The sequence below is a fragment of the Haliotis rubra genome, unplaced genomic scaffold (genome assembly GCF_003918875.1).
Source record: "Haliotis rubra isolate DU_JTF1 unplaced genomic scaffold, ASM391887v1 Scf800, whole genome shotgun sequence".
In the NCBI taxonomy this organism is placed as follows: Eukaryota; Metazoa; Mollusca; class Gastropoda; order Lepetellida; family Haliotidae; genus Haliotis; species Haliotis rubra.
Window position 1 is genome coordinate 444213 of NW_025767525.1, and position 24179 is coordinate 468391.

The 24179-nt window shown below is 41.7% G+C and overlaps 1 protein-coding gene across 1 annotated transcript in view; it reads right to left on the bottom strand.

The window, feature by feature from the left end:
- LOC124261612 overlaps nucleotides 1–9621 on the bottom strand; it is a 76113-nt gene extending 66492 nt beyond the window's left edge. The window contains exons 1-3 of the mRNA XM_046695952.1: nucleotides 8980–9621; nucleotides 2053–2178; nucleotides 161–609 (exon numbers count right to left, since the gene is read on the bottom strand). Coding sequence (XP_046551908.1) covers nucleotides 161–227 — 67 coding nt within the window. The 5' untranslated portion in view covers nucleotides 228–609; nucleotides 2053–2178; nucleotides 8980–9621. The remainder of the gene's footprint in view (nucleotides 1–160; nucleotides 610–2052; nucleotides 2179–8979) is intronic.
- Between the last annotated feature and the right edge of the window lie 14558 nt (nucleotides 9622–24179).

Genomic DNA, 24179 nt, shown 5'->3' on the forward strand with positions numbered 1-24179 from the left:
TTCATATTCATTTATGAACCAAGTGTAATAAGTGGCCTTTTCACAATTTGCAGTTATGTATATTTCTTGCAGGAATAAAGCTACTACCGGTCAACAATATCATAATACTGTATTCAAGTCGAGAATCGAAAGTAAATTACTTGGAACTTAAACCACTTACCTTTCTCCAACAGTTCATCAGCAAGGTCGTGTATTCTGAAGACGAGACGAGACAAGAACTTCTTCATTTCTTTCGCAACTTCAGCTGGATATGTAAAAGCACCGCTGGCCTCCACACATACCTTGGCAGTCTCTAGTGCAATGAAGAAGTCGTTCTTGAAGGCATTGGTCACGGAGGCTATCTTTGTTTTGGCTTCATCAAGGGTGTCAGCCGTTGTCAACCCCCCACAATCTGCATTCGTGGCATCACGAAAGTCTTTAGTAGACGCCTCTTTGCTGTCAAGAAGTCTAATTGCATTGTGATCCTTCTCATCTTTCAGTTTAAGCTTGAATCTGCAGATGATTGGGTTTAGGATCGCCAGCTGATTTCGGATCGTGGTTCTCAGACCTGCAACGCATACATCAACAGCAGCGGCTTCGGCATCCGTCAGCGGTGGCTGGACAACTTTGCTGGATTTGAAAGGGTGATAAATTATGTATTAGCTGGCTGCGACGGAAAATACGATAAAACCAACGATGTGAAAGTAAAGACAATAATTAATCCCGAAAGTATCGCATGACCATAACAAACATCGTATAACTTCAGTGCCGTAGCAACAAATGGCCGTAGCATTTACAAACGTAGCACAGCAGCAACATGGTACAATCGTAACATTGTTGTATGTAAGAACCGTGACCCAATAACGTTTCAGTATTGTACTGCTTAAGCACTTGATGAACATCAATCAATCAATCTTTATTTTCTTTGTAGTGGAGGCCATAGGCCCAGGCTACACTTCAGGATTTCAGAGCGGTACATATGTGCATATATAGTTCAGAAGACAATAAGTTATTTTACAAAGTATACAAAAGGAAATGTGATATTATTGGCATAGAAGTGAATCTCTAAGTTTCATTGCATTGTGTATATAAATAGCTAGGTTTTTTACAATATATGGATTGCCAGTTGACATGAGCATATTAAACTTATGAATAGTGGGATTCGAATAAAAGTTATGTGGTAAATACAAACATCTCAGATTTTGATAACATTTACATACCAAAATAAAATGGAATTCGTGTTCAATAAAGTTATCTTTACATACAAAACATAATCTATTTGATCTGGGTTGATAAATATATCGACCGGTTTCAATTTGGAGGCGGTGTGAAGAACATCTGAATTTAGCAAGGGCCGATCGGAATTTTGAAATTGATAAATCTTTTTTGTAAAATTCAACATTAAATGAGATTTTAAAACAAGAATAAAGGGAAAATTTAGGACTATTTACAAGCGATGTGTGCAACTAAGAGCACGTTATGAACATAGCACTAAGCACTTCCGTTCTGTACAGTATAAATATCAGGCATCACCTGTTACACTGTAAACTTGTTCATGTCTCTAAGGTAATAATTAATCGTTTAAATGATAATTTCTAAAAAATATATACATGTATAACAGAACGGGGTCCTTAGATGTACTGTCCGCCTATCTATACTTGCTTCTTTAAAGGATAGAATTACTATACATGCATGGGCTTAGCACTCAGTACAGCTTGAAGCAAGACTAGTTACACCGGTACGGTCAGAGTGAGTGAGTAACTTACTACTGATAGACTGATTGACTGACTGAGTTTGGTTTTACGCCGCTTTTAGCAATATTCCAGCAACATCACGGCGGGGGACACCAGAAATGGGCTTCACACATTGTACCCATGTGGGGATTCGAACCCGGGTCTTCGGCGTGACGAGCCAACGCTTTAACCACTAGGCTACCCCACCGCCCCACTACTGCTAGAGCATATCAAAGATATATACATCTACTCATCGCAGTAATATCACGACAGGTCTATCTGAGATATCTCGCTGGACACTTGTTGTGATCTGATCAGTTATAAAACAAAGTATACTTACTGTCGTGGAGCTTCTCGATGTTGCAACGTTTGCCGGTGTAGTCGTCATCGTCGCACACACACAGGAGTAGGTTGCACTTGCCTTTCCCACACTCACTGCTGTCACTGCAGGTCGCCCCACCAGAACCTGGAAAATTTAAGTTTGACCTTTTATCGTAATGAAAGTGACCTCGAAGCCCTTGGGATCGTCAAAAATAATGTAGGGTCCAGAAATTACACCACAGTGTCGATAACGATTCTACCCAGATCACAACGTTACATCGCTTAACTCGATAGTTCGAGGTGGTGGAGTTCGAGTTTAAGCAAATAATGTTTGTTTAAAATTCCATGTTTTAGTATGCTAAGGGTCGGAACAGTAATCTCGTTGGCTGGTTTGCTTTGGGGCTTAACGCCGCACTCACCAATATTCCAGCTATATGGCGGCAGTCTGTAAATAATAGGGGTGGGTATTGCAGAGAATTTTCATATTGCAATGCGGAAGCATATACATGTATTGCGATATATATTGCAATATACTGCAAGGATTATTTTTTTAACAAAAACTACCTATAATCGAGTTAATGCTTGATTATAAAGCAAGAACACAACAAAATCACTATGATTGATTAACCGTTTATAAAAACTTTTAATCATGACAAAATAAAAATGTAATTAACATTTGGCACTAATGAAACAGGGAAAAGAACAATTCAAAAAACGGATATATTCGAAGATTTCCGAGTGTTACGAAGTTTTCCGAATGCATGTCAAAATACCGGTTTTCGATCAGCGTATCGCAATACGTATCGTTTTCATGTCTGAACCGGTAAATACCGGTAAACCGGTTATATTGCGCAGCCCTAGTAAATAATCGAGTCTGGATAGACAATCCAGTGATCAACAGCATGAGCATCGATCTACGCAATTGGGAACCGATGGCATATGTCAACCAAGTCAGCGAGCCTGACCTCCTGATCCCGTTAGTCGTCTCTTACGATAAGCATGGGTTACTGAAGATCAATTCTAACCCGGATCTTCACGGGTTAGTAATCTCGTCGTTGAAATCTCTTTGTAAAAATATAGCTCTTCAAGCTGATATTCATTGGTGTGACGCCGATTGATGGTGAACTCTGCTGTGATAATGTTGGAATATTGGAACAACGTATTACTTCAGTCTCTCTAGCATGGAAAATGCTCCTCAGAACAATGTATGCAAGGTCTTTAAGTTAAAATGAATCATAACAGTTCAGCTATGACACGTCATCAGAGGAATATCTTTTTTTTTGCTCAAGATTCAATAATTTTACAGTTTTTAGTCTTTTCTGCTTTATGTTTGGTGATATGTTACAGTTATAACGATTGAGCAGATAATAAGTATCTGTTTGCAAGACATAAGATTTTGGTGGTTTTATATGATTTTGGAAACTAAAAGATTTTATGCTTGGTCAATCAGAGGTTTCAAATCACCATAACGACCCCTGATACAGTGGATTTGACGGCCATATCGCCGTGGGAGTTGTTTTTTCGGTAGGCATTTTTACACCAACCCAAATATCGACCATTCCACATCAATCACTGTCATTACTAACACTAGTTCGCGTGTCTGTAGAGCTGAGTTATTTGTAGATTTATCCCTGTGTAGTTGAATTGGGAAACGAACACGCAATGTGAGGTGTCAAATATTAAACATAGCGTTACATTGAAAACACAGAATATCCCTGATCGTCCTGATGAATCTCCATGTAACGGACCCGTGAAGATCCGGGGTAGAATAGGTCTTCAGCAACCCATGTACTTGCCATAAAAGGCGACTATGCTTGTCGTAAGAGGCGACTAACGGGATCGGGTGGTCAGTTTCGCTGACTTGGTTGACACATGTCATCGGTTCCCAATTGCGCAGATCGATGCTCATGCTGTTGATCTCTGGATTGTCTGGTCCAGACTCAATTATTTACAGATCGCCGCCATATAGCTGGGATATTGCTGAGTGCAGCGTAAAACTAAACTCACTCACTCACTCACTCCATGTAACGGGTCATAAATACAGAACCACTTGATCAATTATAGATTGCGTCACTTAATGTTTACAAAGAGACACGTTCATCAAGTGACTTTTAAGAGAAACTATTTAGGTAGTGGAGCTACGAGTGAAAATGTCAAATGTCTAATATCACGAGTGAAGACAAATGTTTTATCACAAGCGGAAAGCAAATATTAGTACTTTCGGTTTGATCTTGATCTTTCTCTGAAAACCATATTACTTCCACAAAGTCACTTAATAGGGTTCCGTTTGGGAAAGTACAATTATTGCTTTTAGACTCAGTTACTTTTGTACATCTTGAATTGCGTATCATTAATGAATTCTCGGTTATACCACATGTTGTGATACATGTCATTACAGCTGGTAGCTGTACCATCGTCTAACACAATTTATATTATGATATTTATAGCTATAATTGATTAACGACTCGACCGTGGCGGTCATCACACGAAGGAATCCCAAGTCCAACGCAAAGCTATTGTCTCTTATGTCTGGCCATTGTCTCGTTGTCTTTCCATTGTTGTCTATTATTATACACATGTTTACATCTATACGGTTAGTCAGTCTGGTTGATTGACTTCCATATATTTACGGCTGCGAGTAGGGTACACTTGATTGCTGGACTTGACTTGTCGTAATAGAAATGGAATCATTGCTTAACATATTCCTGGTAGTAACTGTTTTCGTTATATTTGTATAACCGACTAAAGAATCTGGATGCAAAGATTACTTCATCTTCATTTTGAGTTAGTTTTCCTGTCGACATATACGTGTTGACTGTGTCAGTGTTCAGAATGTTGGTTGTTCAGATTAAACCTAGAACTGTTCAATGTCAGTTGACATTAGAACCCTCTTGTTTGCTGTCAAAGTTAGACAGGCTTATGCTGACCTTATTGACGATTGGTGAACTAGAAAATTATGCATAATATTGAGAGGAGATTGGGTATCGATAGGACACTACGGATCTGTCAGTTATGTAGTTTACGTGTCGATAGGACACTACGGATCTGTCAGTTATGTAATTTACGTGTCGATAGGACACTACGGATCAGTCAGTTATGTAATTTACGTGAAATTGAAAATGATATTCATTTTGTATTCGCTCAAAATATTTCTCATTGTTCACTGTCCATACCAAGGAATTGTCTGATATCAACGCTGCAGTCCTCCGATGTAAGTCACCTTAAACAGTTAGCAACTTACATTAAAGATGCCACTGATCACCGACCTTTACAACTGTAAATATATGATGTAGCACGTTTTCAAAATAGTTTCATTGTATTAGTTGAACGTGGGCCTACGGACTTAATACTGAAATACAATTTTGACATTGTCGACAGTGTCATTGAGGGCAGATTGAAAGATGTACCGGCGTAAAGTAGTTCCGGCATTATACCATGTAAAGTCATACACTCAACTGAGATATATTGATCATTAAATGTGTAAAGCAAATAGAAATGGATAAACACGATATCTTGTGATAAATGAGTGTTGAGGAGTGATTAAAGACACTTTATAACGGACGTGTAGAGATTACGAACATCACTGTAATGTTGAGATGAAGGTATTAAGGTACACCCGTGTTATACCAGAGGAGTAAAGTAGAGATTGAAGGACACCTTGAGGTAACTGGAGTAGTAAAGAGTAGATGTCAAGGAACACCTTGAGATAATCTATGACTTTTTCTGAAAGGGGTTCGAGAATATCTTGAGATAACTGTATTGATTGTATAGATAGATCAAAGGACACTTTGAGATACGGGATCAGATTATTATAAGTAAGGAAAGTACAGTTGATGTCGTAAATCAGTATAGTTGATGTGGTAAATCAGTACAGTTGATGTCGTAAATCAGTTCACTTGATGAAATAAACAATGCCATTTTAGAAAGTGGCCAAATGTAACATATGTTATGTTTGGGATTACACTTTCTCAGTAGAGTACAGATTCTAGTACATATTTGGGGTTGAGTCCCATCCGGGATTCGAACCCACACCCTCAGAGTCAGGCACCTAATCGCCAGCACACAAAGTCAGACGCCTAGACCGCTCAGCCACCGCGGCTTCAAGTACACTTGATGTCGTAAATCAGTACACTTGAAGTCGTAAATTGATGGTAAATCAGTATAGTTGCAACACAGGTTCTTGTCAAAATTGTTGGGATAAATATAGCCGAGGCCCATTTTGAGATACTTTTCTATCCCCATGCTAAATGATGAATAGTGGTCTCGCCGACCGCAAGTACACATTAGAGGTGATCTGTTTAGGTTCAACTGTATTTTCAGCCCAGATATTGCAGTCGTAAAACCGTGTTCACTCATTCCACTTCACGTGTCAGGTTTTCATCCCGTAGTTAAAGATACTAAATGATTCATTTAATCGCTACCGACTTGTGCGGGTCTGCCAGAATCTGCTCTCCTGGGACATTGCAATTTCATGATAACTTTGCCGCACCGGAAATTCGAACATTTTGTTATTTTTTAGGAGACAACCAAATTTCCTAAACCAAGGACAATATAAGTGTATAAAGGTAATAACGTGTTAATTGTTATCTGTAACAGGTGTTTTAATGTCTATTAACAGGGCGGTGGAGTAGCCTAGTGGTTAAAGCGGGACACCAGAAGTCCTGGGTTTGATCCCCCATCAGGGCACAATGTGTGAAACCCATTTCTGGTGTCCCCCACCGTGACATTGCTGGAATATTGCAGCGTAAAACTACACTAACTCACTCACTCTATTTGTGACACTACTTAGTGTGGTCCCAACCGGACACATTTCTTTGACCATCAATATTTTGAATGTTTGTACGAGGATGTTTGAAGGGCATCTATAGCAAGTATTTACATGCTAAAAAAAATATCTAAATGCAGTTCATCAGCAAACATGCATGCAAGTAAATGTATTAAGCTTAAACTTCAAACACGACGTACAAGCGTGTGTTCAGTGACGTGTCTATCAGTTATTGTAAAGTACCTTGTTTGTGATGCATTTTATCATGTAATCCTACATATATAATAACAATGTTTGATAGTTTTTTTAATAATCAACAGTGCCGGACACACGATGCACCAATCATGATTTTGTAAATGAAAGAAAGGAAAGGAAAGAATTAATACTCCATGGCAACGAATGCTGAAAACCTTATATCCACATACAACAAACACTGTTGACACGTACAAAACATAGCGCTTCGCGTGGGATGATCTACATTATCGAGCGGTTACGGTCTCAAGGTGAAATAAACGACAAGCTGAAATGTTCGTCAGTTATTGATGTAATGTCTGAAATGTTGACATTTTTTTTATGGATTATAGATTATTTCCCATTACCATATTAGTGAAAGAAAAGTGTTAATACATGGTTTCCATTGGACTAAAATATATGTGTCCAAATAGTAGCAATCAAATAAATTTCAAAATACATGTCTTCATTCGTATGTCTTTCGATCTATAGTCAGTCAGTCAGTCAGTCAGTTAGGTGACCGCAGTGTCTAATATTTAAATTTTCGCAACCAAATGGTAAGACAATAGATCATCAATGAAAAAATAACATGTGAGTTGGTTTCACTATGTCAAGATCAGTCGTATTTTAGTGTGTACTCTATTATAACATCTTACGTTTCTGGGGCCGTGGGTTAGCCTAATGGTTAAAGCGTTGGCTCCTCATGCCGAAGACCCGGGTTCGATTCCCCACATGGGTACAATGTGTGAAGCCCATTTCTGGTGTCCCCCGCCGTGATGTTGCTGGAATATTGCTAAAAGCGGCGTAAAACCAAAGTCAGTCAGTCAGTCTTACGTTTCTCAGAAGAAAAGGGTATACGGCACCACATACCCACAACCATATGTGTTTTTGTAGATGAAACTATTTCAGTTAATTTCATTCAATTCAGTAAGTTCGTGGAGTGACGACAACTATCTGCAGTTTAATGTTGCAAAACAAAAGAACTCATCGTGAATTTTAGAATCAAGTAACGTGGCACTACGCCTGTTGAAGTCTAGAGTGAAACTGTCGAAATTGTAACACAGTAAAACTATCTTGGCACTATAATCGACATGACAATAACCTACAGTGAGGGTCCAAACACTGGTTCTGTATTTTAGAAATACATGTACCAGCAAAGATGGTATTTTATGCGCAAACTGAGATCTTTTGACGTAAGCAAAATGTGCTGTTGTTTTATCGTTGTGTTGTTGAAAGTGTTTAACTTTTTCAATTCAATGCTGGTTTGGCCCTCTAAATATCAAAAGCAAATATTATCAAAATCATTAAAAATTGCAAGTAAAATCTCTGGGGTGTTCTTAACCTCGCTGAGAGCATTCTGTCTAATTCCAGCCACGTTTTATTTTCTGAATATGATCTATTACCTTTAGGCCTCCGATACTAAATGCCCCGTTTTAAAACAAAAAGAGTTCAAAATTATTTTATTCCAGCAAGTATTCGCCTTTGGCTGTTGACTTTGTTTGTTTATTTTGTTGTTTTGTGTTTTCTTAACCTTTATGTCATTTTTAATATTTAATTATATGATCACTTTTAAATGTAAAAAAGAATTCCCCAATGGCTAATTAAGTCTTGTCATTGTCATTGCCATTGTCACATATAACATTGTCTTATTTGATGCATGTGTCTTCTATAAAGAGGTTCAAATTGCCTGGGAGTATTAAAATGAACCCCGGATCGGTAATCAAGTGAGTAAGTGAGTGAGTATGGTTTTACGCCGCTTTTAGCAATATTCCAGCAATATCACGGCGGGGGACACCAGAAATAAGCTTCACATTGTACCCATGTGGGGAATCGAACCAGGGTCTTCGGCATGACGAGCGAACGCTTTAACCACTTACCCCACCACCCCAGTAATTATGAGTAATGGACAAGTGTCCACATAAAAAATCCTTCACGAATAATCAGACTCACGTTCATTGGTGACATCTGCAATCGTGCCATTCAGCAACTCCATGAACTTGGCATACGCCATCCTCAACGTCTTCATCTCCGTGTCCTCCTCCGCCACACCGGCACCCTTAGCACAGTCCACGCCTGTCTCTAGCAAGGCCATCACGTTCCAACTGTTCAAATCAGTTTTAACTCCCATTAGCTCACTGACCTCCTGCTGAGAGACAACCCCATCTTCCTTTGAGTCACATCCTTTTGTGAACTTAAGAGAGACATCGGTCAGAGTTTTCCCACTAAAGATGTCTTCAACAGACGGAGGAACGAAGCTGTTCCGAATCTTGGATGGGAATCTGCAAGCAACGGGATCTATCTTGTCTATATAAAGACTCAGAACCTTGTTCAAAGAAGAAAAGCATTCGATGGCTTTTGGGATATCTTGTCCAGAAACCATTTGACTTCCAATCAGCACCACAAGAACCAACACCAAGGTATCCATTGTGGGACTTCCTGAAAACAGGTGTCCCACAAGTGACTTTTTCCTTACCATGAGAAATGGTAGATCTCAGACAATTAACACTGAACGAGTATTAATCCGTCTAATGCTCTGACAGACTTGACTTAAGAGACAGGATATTTGAGACGAATAAGCAACAACGCTGTCAATCAAAGACTATATTGATTACTCCGGATCACGTGGTGTTCACCTGGAGCTGTCTGCACAAAGTGGTTTTATTGTGACATCATCTCTGCGTTCGATCGTCTTCCCAGCATCGCCCGACGGGAAACCTTCCTCTTTAGTACAAGGCATTGATCGCCTAAGACAATACAAATATGTGTATCCTAACACATCACATAGTGTTGGGGTGTTCGGTTGGGTTAAGGACCTATTTGGTACCTGGTGTGCATATGTGGATAATGTATCATCTAAAATTTTAACACGGTCACCATGGAGATTACCTTCCTGAAAGTCGTACTGTGGAGCATGTGCCGTGCAGATGGTTAGGCGTTATAAAAGCCATGTTTATGGTATCCTTGGCAACAAACATACGGTTCCAACGCTTCAGTGACCCGTTAGTGCGAATTCAACTGAGATATAAATTGCTTCTTGTTTTCATTTTTTCCCATGATCTTTTCTATGATCGTTATCCGTGTACTTAATGAAAGGCATTCCGCCAGGACGACACGAGAAACATTTCAAGTTCAACTGACAAAACATATACGTCTACTATTTATTGTTGTCGATTACGTTTTTTCTAGGAATCAATAAGTAAAGATAGAACACACGACAGCACGTCTCGGGCAGGACTGGATTCGTTGATAGAGATGATCTGTTTACTATTTGGTTGATAATATTCGCAGTAGCTATCACCATATTTGGTTTAACGATTCCATGACAAATCCCTGGTTTCACACACGCTGTAACATATATACTTCGTGTACACCGCCACCGCCACGAGACATCCTGACAGTCCTTTTTAAACTGAACTTTGGCTTTGTATACGTGTAGTATTTAATTAATTTAAAAATTCACATTTTTAATTACATTTGTCTGTTAATAAACATATTCTTCATTTGTTAAAGTTATGTTATACGGGTGACATTATTGACAATAGACCATCCGCATATTTTATGTGTTCCTCATCGACAAATACGAGCGCGGGTGGGCGGGCGAAAAATACTTAAATAAATATTGTTATGAATTATTAAATTTTACGTCACTTGGTAATCGACTTTGAATTAAATTAGGACATACACAGAATGGCTTGGCTTCGGAAAGAGTTTTGTATGTATTTGAAGAAAGATGAAACTGGCCTGATATTTATGCGTGTGATGTTTATTACGTGGTTCGAGCCATTGGAGCGTGTCGTCCGAAACGACCTCATTGCTGTCTGATATTGACCAATAGTTTCTTGGGGGTGAGGGCTGAGATCCACGGTCATTGTCCCACAGGACATTTTATATTGACAGACCTATATTCCTTTGATTTTGCGTTACGGTCACTGACAGTGCTCCACAGCGACCGACGACCTTGCCTGCGGCAGCACATGACCACGGGGACTACATCAATACTGTGTTTAACACTCAGATATATGACGATGACCCAAATCAGCCACCGTGTAAAATACAGTTTATACACACATGGAACAAAGTATCGCTACGTCCCATAGTTTTCATAGTATCAATGTGTTACCATTAAACATAACTTTTCCAAACTTCATTTTAGCTTGTTATCTCGATAAACTGACCCTCAAGTAATAAGTAAAAGACAAATCTAATCGCAAACAGAACAAAAAATTGTATATTCAGAGAACCATACATGGCAAAACAATTGACTTTTTTTGTAGTGCTGATAAATTTAGTCGTATGACGTTAATGAGTGCCGTCATTTTCAGGATTCCTGCATACTGGCCTCAAGTATAAATACCCGGGCACAACGTCAATATCCCGTTAACCTCCGCCAGTATAAATACCCGGGCACAACGTCAATATCCCGTTAACCTCCGCCAGTATAAATACCCGGGCACAACGTCAATATCCCCTTAACCCCCGCCAGTGGAAATACCCGGGCACAACGTCAATATCCCGTTAACCTCCGCCAGTATAAATACCCGGGCACAACGTCAATATTCCGTTAACCCCCACCAGTATAAATACCCGGGCACAACGTCAACATCCCGTTAACCTCCACTAGTATAAATACCCGGGCACAACGTCAATAACCCGTTAACCTCCGCCAGTATAAATACCCGGGCACAACGTCAATATCCCGATACCCTCCGCCAGTATAAATACCCGGGCACAACGTCAATATCCCGTTAACCTCCGCCAGCATAAATACCCGGGCACAACGTCAATATCCCGTTAACCTCCGCCAGTATAAATACCCGGGCACAACGTCAATATCCCCTTAACCTCCGCCAGTGGAAATACCCGGGCACAACGTCAACAACCCGTTAACCTCCGCCAGTATAAATACCCGGGCACAACGTCAATATCCCGTTAACCTCCGCCAGTGGAAATACCCGGGCACAGCGTCAATATCCCGTTAACCTCCGTCAATATAAATAGCCGGGCACAACGTCAATATCCCCTTAACCTCCGTCAGTATAAATACCCGGGCACAACGTCAATATCCCGTTAACCTCCGCCAGTGGAAATACCCGGGTACAGCGTCAATATCCCGTTAACCTCCGCCAGTATAAATACCCGGGCACAGCGTCAATATCCCGTTAACCTCCGCCAGTGGAAATAGCATCCCTGACCCTTCTCATCTGACGTTATATTTGACGTTGAGATATTGAGTTCTACTGTTGTTCCAGTACATTAAGGGGCGGTGGGTTAGCCTAGTTGTTAAAGCTTTAGCTCGTCACGCCGAAGACCCGGGTTCGATTCCCCCCAATGTGTGAAGCCGATTTCAGGTGTCCCCACCGTGATGTTGCTGGAATATTGCTAAAAGCGGCGTAAAACCAAACTCACTCACTCACTCGTTCACTCCAATACATGAGGGTTTTGTACTGAAGTATCATAATGTTCCAAATATGATCTATGGGATTGAGATCTGGATTCCAGGCGAGCCTAGGTAGAGTTTACCGCCTCTTGACATAAGAAATCACTAACGGCACATGCACCTTGGGGACTTACATTGCCGTCCATGAAGACTGACTTTGTGCTCAGAGGATGGTCACCGTAATGTTGTACAACAACTCTGTCTAGAATGTCAGTGATGTACCGTTCTCCATTCAAATTGCGTCACAAGGTAAAGTTTACAGTCTCATGGTCGAGCTGAAAGCTGACGGTCCATAACGTCATTAGTTTGACGGTCCATAACGTCATTTAGTTTGACGGTCCATAACGTCATTAGTTTGACGGTCCATAACGTCATTTAGTTTGACGGTCCATAACGTCATTTAGTTTGACGGTCCACGGTCCATAACGTCATTAGTTTGACGGCCCATAACGTCATTAGTTTGACGGCCCATAACGTCATTAGTTTGACGGCCCATAACGTCATTAGTTTGACGGCCCATAACGTCATTAGTTTGCTGATGTTTTGGGCCAGTCGGCTGATAGTCGATGGATGACAACCAACATCTCTTGTAAAAGCCCTCAATGACATGTCAGCATTCCGCATACCAGTACTATGAGCAGCTGTCAACAACGAAATCAACTGATTCTCCATGTTATCAAGCTTTCAGAACACTTTACGGAAACTTGATATTTGCTTATTGACAGGTACACGTATCGCACGTGATGCTTGCCTTTGTTCATAGCACGTGCATATCTGAAATCAATGTATGGTGCGCCCGAAGGGTAAAAAAAATCATGCAAACAAATATGAATGTAACATGAATATAAATGGCAATAGGGTGATGTGGATAGGTGTTGGGTGGTACTTTGCGATACATTTTTCTATGAGAATATATACAATCGTTTTCAACCTAAAGATCTGTGGATCTATACTAGAGATGTATACTAGAGCCCAACCCTAGCGAACCCTATACTAAATCTACACTTTCAAGCTCTACCAAACAAGTATAATGGGAATTTGCATCCATGAAAATTCAAGAAGAGTGGCTCGGATCAACTGTGCCGATAATTGATTGACTGAGGTGCAACTAAAGATATACAGTGTGTGAAATAAGAACAAGAACATTGGTTGAATTCCTTAAAGCATGCACAGTGACAGTGAGAGTGACATTGACCTCACGACGCGAGTACTGCGACTACTATGGCTTACACTGGCATAACAAATCTTAAATTTTGAAAAGGTTTGTTCACAAACCATTTGGCACGATCGATCATCATTGTTGTATGATATAGCCACTGCTGTGACATTACATCCTTTGGGTTACATAAAGTTCAATGTCAGGTGCGTTTAGCTGTGGAAGGAATATCATATGTAGGTTAATGTTTAGTAGAAACTTTTGAAAAACAATGTACCGTGAAAAACAGTTCGTTGTGTACAGAGACATAACACAACATCACTGTAGCAGTAAGAGAAAAGACACAATGTATCCGTGGCAGTATGAGAGGCACAACGGGTAATAGCATGTAATGGCTTACAACTAAATACAGAAAGATAATAACATGGTGAAAGATATATTCAGTGGGTTGCAAGTAAATGTATTGTCTGAAGAAATTCTGTATGTCAGGCCTTAAGCCGTTTAAAGCAAGAGACGGTGGGGTAGCCTAGTGATTAAAGCATTGGCTTGTCATGCCGAAGATCCGGGTTAGATTCCCCACATGGGTACAATGTGTGAAGCCCATTTCAGGTTCCGTGATATTGCTGGAATATTGCTACAACCGGCGTAAAACCATACTCAGTCACGTTGGAAGCTAATGGTTAAAAAAACATTTTAAAACCGGCTCCGCCCTTCAACGAAGCCGTATCTACCATAAGAGTTTCACGCGCGAGAATCGAAACTTTGTCGAAGCCGTGCCAACGTTCCACATTCAGTGAAGCAGCAGCTTGGTTAAGCCAGAGGAACAATTTTTTGGAGCTTCTTCCCCTGAAGCTCAGATATTCAGAGTACATATCGAGTATCTAGGTCACAGATCTGTCTATTGTTGAAACATAGATAGCATAAAAATGTATTACCTAAGGTTTTAATTGTTCGTCAAATGAAGTTTTAGCGTGAATGGTTTTATGTCATAAAATTGATTGTTGTTCTTATCTAACATCAATATTGCAGCTACAAATTCGCGTTTCTTCTTACTTCTTGTTTTTAAATTAAATCTTGTGCTCATGGAAACATTGATCCCTATTTGTTGAGAGCCCTGTACCCATCACACGTATCTGTTTTGTATGTACTATCCTTCAGATAAGAGGCTTGGCAGGAGTGAAGCGATAGTTTTTGCACCTGCTTGTCCTCGAAATCGAATAGCTTTTCTACCTGCTATTCCTCGAGAACGAATAGTTTTTCTATCTGCTTGTACCCGAGAACCGATAGTTTTTGTACCCTCTTGCCCTCGAGTAACCATAGCTTTTGTACCTGCTTGTCCTCGAGAACTGATAGCTTTTGCACCTGCTTGTCCTCGAGGACCAATAGCTTTTGTACCTGCTTGTCCTCGAGGACAGATAGCTTTTGTACCTTCTTGCCTTCGAGAAACCATAGCTTTTGTACCTGCTTGTCCTCGAGAACTGATAGCTTTTTAGTACCTGCTTGTCCTCGAGAACGGAAAGCTTTTGTACCTGTTTGTCCTCGAGAATTGATAGCTTTTGTACCTGCTTGTCCTAGAAAGCCGATAGCTTTTTGTACCTGCTTGTCCTCGAGGACAGATAGCTTTTGTACCCTCTTGCCTTCGAGAAACCATAGCTTTTGTACCTGCTTGTCCTCGAGAACGGATAGCTTTTGTACCTGTTTGACCACGAGAACTGAAAGCTTGTCCTAGAGAACCGATAGCTTTTTGTACCTGCTTGTCCTCGAGATCCGATAGCTTTTGTACCTTCTTGCCTTCGAGAAACGATAGCTTTTGTACCTGCTTGTCCTCAAGAACTGATAGCTTTTTTGTACCTGCTTGTCCTCGAGGACAGATAGCTTTTGAGTACCTGCTTGTCCTCGAGGACAGATAGCTTTTGTACCTACTCGTCCTCGAGAACAGATAGCTTTTGTACCTGACTGTCCTCGAGAACTGATGGCTTTTATACCTGCTTGTCCTCGAGAACCGATGCCTTTTGTACCTGCTTGTCCTCGAGAACCGATGCCTTTTGTACCTGCTTGTCATCGAGAACCGATAGCTTTTGTACCTGCTTGTCCTCGAGAACTGATAGCTTTTGTACCTGCTTGTCCTCCAGAACCCATAGCTTTTGTACCTGCTTGTCCTCGAGAACCCATAGCTTTTGAACCTGCTTGTCTTCGAGAACCGATAGCTTTTGTACCTGCTTGTCATCGAGAACCCATAGCTTTTGTACCTGCTTGTCCTCGAGAACTGATAGCTTTTGTACCTGCTTGTCATCGAGAACCCATAGCTTTTGTACCTGCTTGTCCTCGATAAACCAAAACCTTTTGTACCTGCTTGTCCTCGAGAACCGATAGCTTTTGTATCTGCTTGTCTTCGAGAACAGTTAGGGGACATGACTCACGCTGATATGATGTATTGTTTTAACGATCTCCTTGCACTAAGTTTTAAACAGATAAGATCAGCTATTATTTAAGTAAGGTACCCAGCATCATTATTAATGTATGTGGCTGACATCTGCTCGACAGAGCATGTCTGGTGCGTACACAAACCATTGTGTGTGACCAGTTGCCCTTGATGATGGAATATAGACAGTAGACTCACTGGGTATTTAAAGGTTGAACCAAAGTTCACAGAGTCCATTGTTGTCATGGGGAATTGACTGGGAGTTTTATAACTAGTCACACATTTACATAACCTTTACCAAATCAATACTAAAAGTGGGGTGCCACTCTTGAATCGGAATCGTGAAAAAGTTCAATGTATGAACCAGTAGAAGGAACTTTAAGATAGTTCAGTATACAAACATAATGGTTATCTCAACATGATGCCAGTACTAACAGACCATAATCCTGACGCGCCTGACTGAACAAGAGTTGGGATCCTTCATTGTTTGTTTTCTTTTGTTGGTTTGCTTTCGTTTTGTTTTGTTGTATTTTTGTTGGTTTTGTGGGGTCTGTATTTGCCTTGACTACCCCGAAAGGATATATCATGTAGGACACACACTGCAATGGTATCCGTTCTCAGCAAAAAATATGCTGAACCACAAGAGAAACGTCGCCTTTCAAAACCAAATGCAAAATTTTGTTCTTTGGTGGGTTTTTTATGATTGTACTGTTTTTTAACATGTTTTTCAATCCAAATTGACAGTTATTACCAATGAAACAGCATATCGACCAAACGCATCGAAAAAGGCAGACATGGGAAAAGGTTCCATATGAAATTCGTGAAAATGAAAATGCACGTGTATGTCGTGACAAACCTACCAATGAGATCGAGTCCCAAACTCGCCTGAAATCATTTTTGTTTTGACACAATCACCATGCCATGACTTACGAGAGATCAGAGGAACCAAGTCTTGGGATGATTGCACGGAGGGTAGCCAATCATTTTAATGTTCATGTTGGGACAATCTACTGACTGCAGGAGTGAATCGAAATTGGTGTTATCGACAATGGAGAACTGTGCTTTTATCTCATGAAAGCCGATATTGTGATTCGACAGTCGATGGCAGAGTGGGAGTATGGTGAAGGCGTGGGGAGTGAGTGTATTGTTGAAAAAGACTCGTGGGGTCCAAGCATCATGGTGTGGGGTGCAATCGGTCTCTACCACTTAGTTGACACCGTGGTCTTCCAGAATCTCTGTACCGGATGAGGAAATGACGTGATAGTTGCTCGCTATATTGACCAAGTCATAAGACCCCACGTTGTACCTCATTTTGGACGTTACAGAAATCACATCGTCCAGCAAGACAACGCTCGTGCCCATACTGCCAGAGCAACATTGGACTTTCTAAGACAACATGGCATCCAAACCCTACAATAGCCTGCAGTCAGTCCAATAGAACAAACTTGGGACGAGATTCAAAGAAAACTGAATGACCTCCCACCAAGGCCGACAACTGCGACTGGACTCAATCAGGCATTTCGCAGAGTATAGCCAAAGTACCTATGGCCTTCATCAACCGGCTAATTCATCCCACTTTCTTAGTAAAATACATCTGAGGTCCTTCCGAAACTGGAACCAAACCGATGGAGTTGGAGCGACATCACCAACTCGGCAGTCCAACGACTAGTAGTATAGATCATGTATATCATTTGTGCGCCTCACTGACAGGTGTGACTTGGCACAACTTCAATGGCCCAAAACAATGAATACATCGAAAGTGTAACAAATGTTATGTTTCGGATTACATTTTAACAGTGGTACTTTTGGGGTTAAGTCCCGTCTGGGATTCAGACCCACACCCTCAGAGTGAGACACCAAACCGGTGCATCCAGCTTGAGTCTCACAAATTAACTTTAACTCACAAATTAACTTTAACTCACAAATTGGATGATTTCTTAAAGCCACAAAATCCTAGTAAAAATATTAAGCGAACTCTACTTAAGGCAGGATCCTTGTAAGATTCAAACAATATCATAGTTCTTTTTTAGTTTGTCAACATCATGTTTACACAGACTGTTTTAACATTCTGTGGGCCGTAGGGTAGCCTAGTGGTTTAAGCGTTCACTGGTCACAGCTAAGATCCGGTTTAATTCCCGACATGTGAAGCCAGTTTTTGGGTCAACGCAGTCATATTTATTGCTGGGATATCGCTAAAGCGGCGTAAAAGCATATTCACTCACTTTAAGTTTGTGTTTTTTCTAGACCTGGCATCATGCTATCAAATACTACAGTGCCAACTGACGCGTTCATAAGGCGTTTACACTCAACACGCAAAAGACATAAACACATCTCAGTAAATGCATGTTTTCTACACTTCCGTTTTAGCCAACCATTCAAATCTCCTTAAACTTGAAAAATAACGATTCTGGTTTAAAACACCAAAAAAACGTTACTATTTATTCATTGCAGGAACTGCTGCTCTATGCCACTGTTCCATGTCCGCACTGTCTTCATCAACCTATGCCGGTGAAGCTACAGAGTTTATCCTTTATGTCAACACTTCTTTATTGTGAATAACACGACGTTTCGGAGTGCATGCTTGCTCCTTCATCAGGTGAATGGTAGGGAGTATAAGGTGAGGTGAAATTGGGTTTTACGTCATGCTTGAGAATATTTCGCTCATATGACGACGTGCATGCATGTGTATGTGTATGTGCGGCTGCTTGTACTAGCCCAGACTTAAGCTGGTTTTATAGTGCTAGCCCACTGAGATACCATGCCGCAGTGAAACATGAATACCCCACTCAGACACATTATACTGACTCCGAGCCGACCAGTCCTTGTTGTACCCAGTAATGCCGAGCGCCAGGCAGGGACCAACAAGTACCATATTTTAACGTCTTTTTGGTATGACGCGGTCGGGGATCGAACCCGCGACCTTCCGCTCTCCGGGCGGACTATGTATATACATGAGGCACTTACAAAGAAAACATGTATAACAAGTTTAACAATGTTGAGGAAAAAATATGTAATAAAAACAAAAGGCCAGTGTTTGATAGGGTGTAGAAGCCAGGGATTCACCTGATAGAGGAGCAAGCATACACTCCGAAACGTCGTGTTATTCACAATAAAGAAGTGTTGACATCCATAAATCTTGCTTTTCTTATGCACCCCACTTCTAAATGCCCTTCCAAGACTTGTTCTTATGGTTTATTAACGTCGTCGTACACACGTCGGTCACGTCACGCTCCGGTTGCCGTATTGTCCCAAGTTAGAGTACCACAAGCACAGTGTGTCGTAAAGGTCAACACACAGTAGAACAATATCGATCAGCGAGAGTGAGTGAGTGTAAACACTTTTTTCAACAGGAGTCACACTTTACCATGGGGAGGCAGTTTAACTGGGGCAATAGCCAGATGTATGAATATCTCAGACGGTTCACGCTGGGGAAACCTACACGCACGGGAATAGAGCTGACAAATTTGTCAACATAATCGGGGCAAACATAAATCTACATTAACTCAAACCCATTCAGATCCGGGTTAGAATTAGTCATCAGCAACCCATGCTTGTCGTAAGTGTCGAGTGTTCAGGCTCGCTGACTTGGTTGACACATGTCATCGGTTCCCAATTGCGCAGATTGATGCTCATGCTGTTGATCACTGGATTGGCTGGTCCAGACTCGTTTATTTACAGACCGCTGCCATATAGCTGGGATATTGCTGAGTGCGGCGTAAAACTAAACTCACTCACTCATTCACTCAAATCTGACTCAAATGATTCTCCAGTATCAAAGGTTTAGGAAAGTATTTGTGGAAGTTGGAAGCACCTGCAATCTGACAATGGAAAACTTTGATGAAGCTTTCTAAGTCAACGAACTTTGCTATTTCATGTTTTATTGTAGAGGAGGTGATGTTGATTGAGGACACTTGCCACCCTGTGCTCGTGCTCTCCCCCAACACACCCTCCGTGCAAGCTATCAAGCAGCTATTTGGAGAAACAGCCACGGATGGACATGACTAGGAGATGATACCTGTGAGAATCTACTCCTGAAGTGGATGACAGGACATCTAGCTCTAGAAAATGTTTTATACCTCATGTCATGTAAATGTTCAAGAAGCTGTTGACTATCGGAGTGTACATGTGTGTTGAATGGTATGAAGTGTTCAGCAGCAGGCAAGTTGGTAGATTGCTCTAATATGACAACCATGATGATGACAACCGTGATGATGACAACCATGATGATGACAACCATGATGATGACAACCATGATGATGACAACCGTGATGATGACAACCATGATGATGACAACCGTGATGATGACAACCATGATGATGACAACCGTGATGATGACAACCATGATGATGACAACCGTGATGATGACAACCATGATGATGACAACCATGATGATGACAACCACGATGATGACAACCGTGATGATGACAACCATGATGATGACAACCATGATGATGACAACCGTGATGATGACAACCGTGATGATGACAACCATGATGATGACAACCGTGATGATGACAACCGTGATGATGACAACCGTGATGATGACAACCGTGATGATGACAACCGTGATGATGACAACCATGATGATGACAACCATGATGATGACAACCATGATGATGACAACCGTGATGATGACAACCATGATGATGACAACCATGATGATGACAACCGTGATGATGACAACCGTGATGATGACAACCATGATGATGACAACCGTGATGATGACAACCGTGATGATGACAACCGTGATGATGACAACCATGATGATGACAACCGTGATGATGACAACCATGATGATGACAACCATGATGATGACAACCGTGATGATGACAACCGTGATGATGACAACCGTGATGATGACAACCATGATGATGACAACCGTGATGACCGTGATGATGACAACCGTGATGATGACAACCATGATGATGACAACCGTGATGATGACAACCGTGATGATGACAACCATGATGATGACAACCATGATGATGACAACCGTGATGATGACAACCATGATGATGACAACCATGATGATGACAACCATGATGATGACAACCATGATGATGACAACCATGATGATGACAACCGTGATGATGACAACCATGATGATGACAACCATGATGATGACAACCATGATGATGACAACCGTGATGATGACAACCATGATGATGACAACAGCTTTAAACGACAAACGAAAGTGGGTTGCTGAATATCAATTCCAGAATACTGGAGAGAGCAGCTCTAAACAACTGCCAAAAATATATGACTGAAGATCAATTCTTGAATAATGGAGAGTGCAGCTTTAAACAACCAACAAAAATGGCTGGCTGAGGAGCAATCCTAAAATACTGGATGGTGCAGCTTTCAACAAAAACAAAAATGGATGTCTGAAGATCAATTCTAGAATGCTGGAGAGTGCGGCTTTAAACAACAAACAAAAATGTGTGGTTGAAGATCAATTCCAGAATACTGGAGAGTGCAGCTTTAAACAACCAACATCTATGGATGACTGAATATCAACTCTGAAATACTAGAGAGTGCAGCTTTAAACAACAAACAAAAATGGATGGCTGAAGATCGATTCTGGAATCCTGGGGCGTGCAGCTTTAACAACAAACACACATACTCGTTAACATAAGAATCATTAACATACTAATAACATCAGAGAACATGACTCGGTGATTCTTTTCAAATACAGTTATCAAACTTTCATGACAGCCTATTTCTTTACTACCCAGAGTATATTTTAAGTATCAGTTCGTCAGTGTAGTTTAAGACTGTTTAATTAAGTCATCAGTGCTAAAGGTACATTCATTTAAATCTTCAGTAGATTAATACATTATCACGATATCAGACTTCTGACTCCGAGTTAGAACTGATCTTGAGTAACCCATGCTTGTTGTAAGAGGCGAATCGGGTGGTCAGGCTAGCTTACTTGGTTGAGATATGTCATCGTATCACAATTGCGCAGATTGATGCTCAGGGTGTTGATCACTGGACTGTCTGGTCCAGACTTGATTTACAGATGCCGCCATAAAGCAGGAATATTGCTGAGTGTGGCGTAAACCTAAACTCACTCACTCCTACATCCTGTTTGTAGAGTGTATTGCTTGTGAAGGGTGTGTCATGTAAGAGGGTACAGGTGAAGGTTGTGTGATGTAGGAGGGTACAGGTGAAGGTTGTGTGATGTAGGAGGGTAAAGGTGAAGGTTGTGTGCTGTAGGAGGGTACAGGTGAAGGTTGTCTGGTGTAGAAGGGTACAGGTGAAGGTTGTTGTGATGTATGAGAATACAGGTAGAGGTTGTGTGATGTAGGAGGGTACAGGTGAAGGGTGCGTGATGTAGGAGGGTACAAGTGAAGGTTGTGTGGTGTAGGAGGGTACAGGTGAAGGTAATGTGATGTAGGAGGGTACAGCTAAAGGGTGTGTCATGTAGGAGGGTACAGGTGAAGGGTGTGTCATGTAGGAGGGTACAGGTGAAGGTTATGTGATGTAGGAGGGTACAGGTTAAGGCTGTGTAATGTAGGAGGTAGGAGGGTACAGGTAAAGGGTGTCTGATGTAGGAGGGTACAGGTGAAGGTTGTGTGATGTTGGAGGGTACAAGTAAACGTTGTGTGGTGTAGGAGGGTACAGGTGACGGTTGTGTGATGTATGAGGGTACAGGTGAAGGGTGTGTGGTGTAGGAGGGTACAGGTGAAGGGTGTGTTATGTAGGAGGGTACAGGTGAAGGGTGTGTTATGTAGGAGGGTACAGGTGAAGGGTGTGTGGTGTAGGAGGTAGGAGGGTACAGGTGAAGGGTGTGTGGTGTCGGAGGGTACAGGTGAAGGGTGTGTGATGTAGGAGGTAGGAGGGTACAGGTGAAGGTTGTGTGATGTAGGAGGGTACAGGTGAAGGGTGTGTGATGTAGGAGGTAGAAGGGTACAGGTGAAGGGTGTGTGATGTAGGAGGTAGGAGGGTACAGGTGAAGGGTGTGTGGTGTAGGAGGGTACAGGTAAAGGGGGTGTGATGTAGGAGGTAGGAGGCCATAGGTGAAGGGTGTGTGATGTAGGAGGGTACAGGTAAAGGGCGTGTGATGTAGGAGGTAGGAGGGTACAGTTGAAGGGTGTGTGGTACAGGTGAAGGGTACAGGTGAAGGGTGTGTGCTGTAGGAGGGTACAGGTAAAGGGTGTGTGATGTAGGAGGGTACAGGTGAAGGGTGCGTGATGTAGGAGGATACAGGTGAAGGTTATGTGATGTAGGAGGATACAGGTGAAGGTTGTGTGATATTGGAGGGTACAGGTAAAGGTTGTGTGATGTAGGAGGGTACAGGTGAAGGTTGTGTGATGTAGGAGGGTACAGGTGAAGGGTGTGTGCTGTAGGAAGGTACAGGTGAAGGTTGTGTGATGTAGGAGGTAGGAGGGTAAAGGTGAAGGTTGTATGATGTAGGAGGGTACAGGTGATGGTTATGTGATTTAGGAGGGTACAGGTGATGGTAATGTGATTTAGGAGGGTACAGGTGAAGGTTGTGTGATGTAGGAGGGTACAGGTGAAGGTTGTGTGATGTAGGAGGGTACAGGTGAAGGGTGCGTGATGTCGGAGGGTACAGGTGAAGGTTGTGTGATGTAGGAGGGTACAAGTAAAGGGTGCGTGATGTAGGAGGAGTACAGGTGAAGAGGTTGTGTGGTGTAACAGGATACAGGGTAAAAGGGTGTGTGGTGTAGGAGGAGTACAGGTGAAAGGTTGTGTGGTGTAGGAGAAGTACAGGTAAAACAGGTGAAAGGTGTGTGATGAAGGAGGGTACAGGTGAAGGTTCTGTGGTGTAGGAGGGTACAAGTAAAGGGTGCGTGATGTAGGAGGGTACAGGTGAAGGTTGTGTGGTGTAACGGGATACAGGTAAAGGGTGTGTGGTGTAGGAGGGTACAAGTGAAAGGTTGTGTGAGTGTAGGAGGGTACAGGTAAAAAGGTGCGTGATGTCGGAGGAATACAGGTGAAAGGTTGTGTGTGTATGTAGGAGGGTACAAGTAAAAGGTGCGTGATGTAGGAGGGTACAGGTGAAGGTTGTGTGGTGTAACGGGATACAGGTAAAGGGTGTGTGGTGTAGGAGGGTACAGAGTGAAGGTTGTGTGTGGTGTAGGGGTACAGGTAAAGGTGTGTGATGAAGG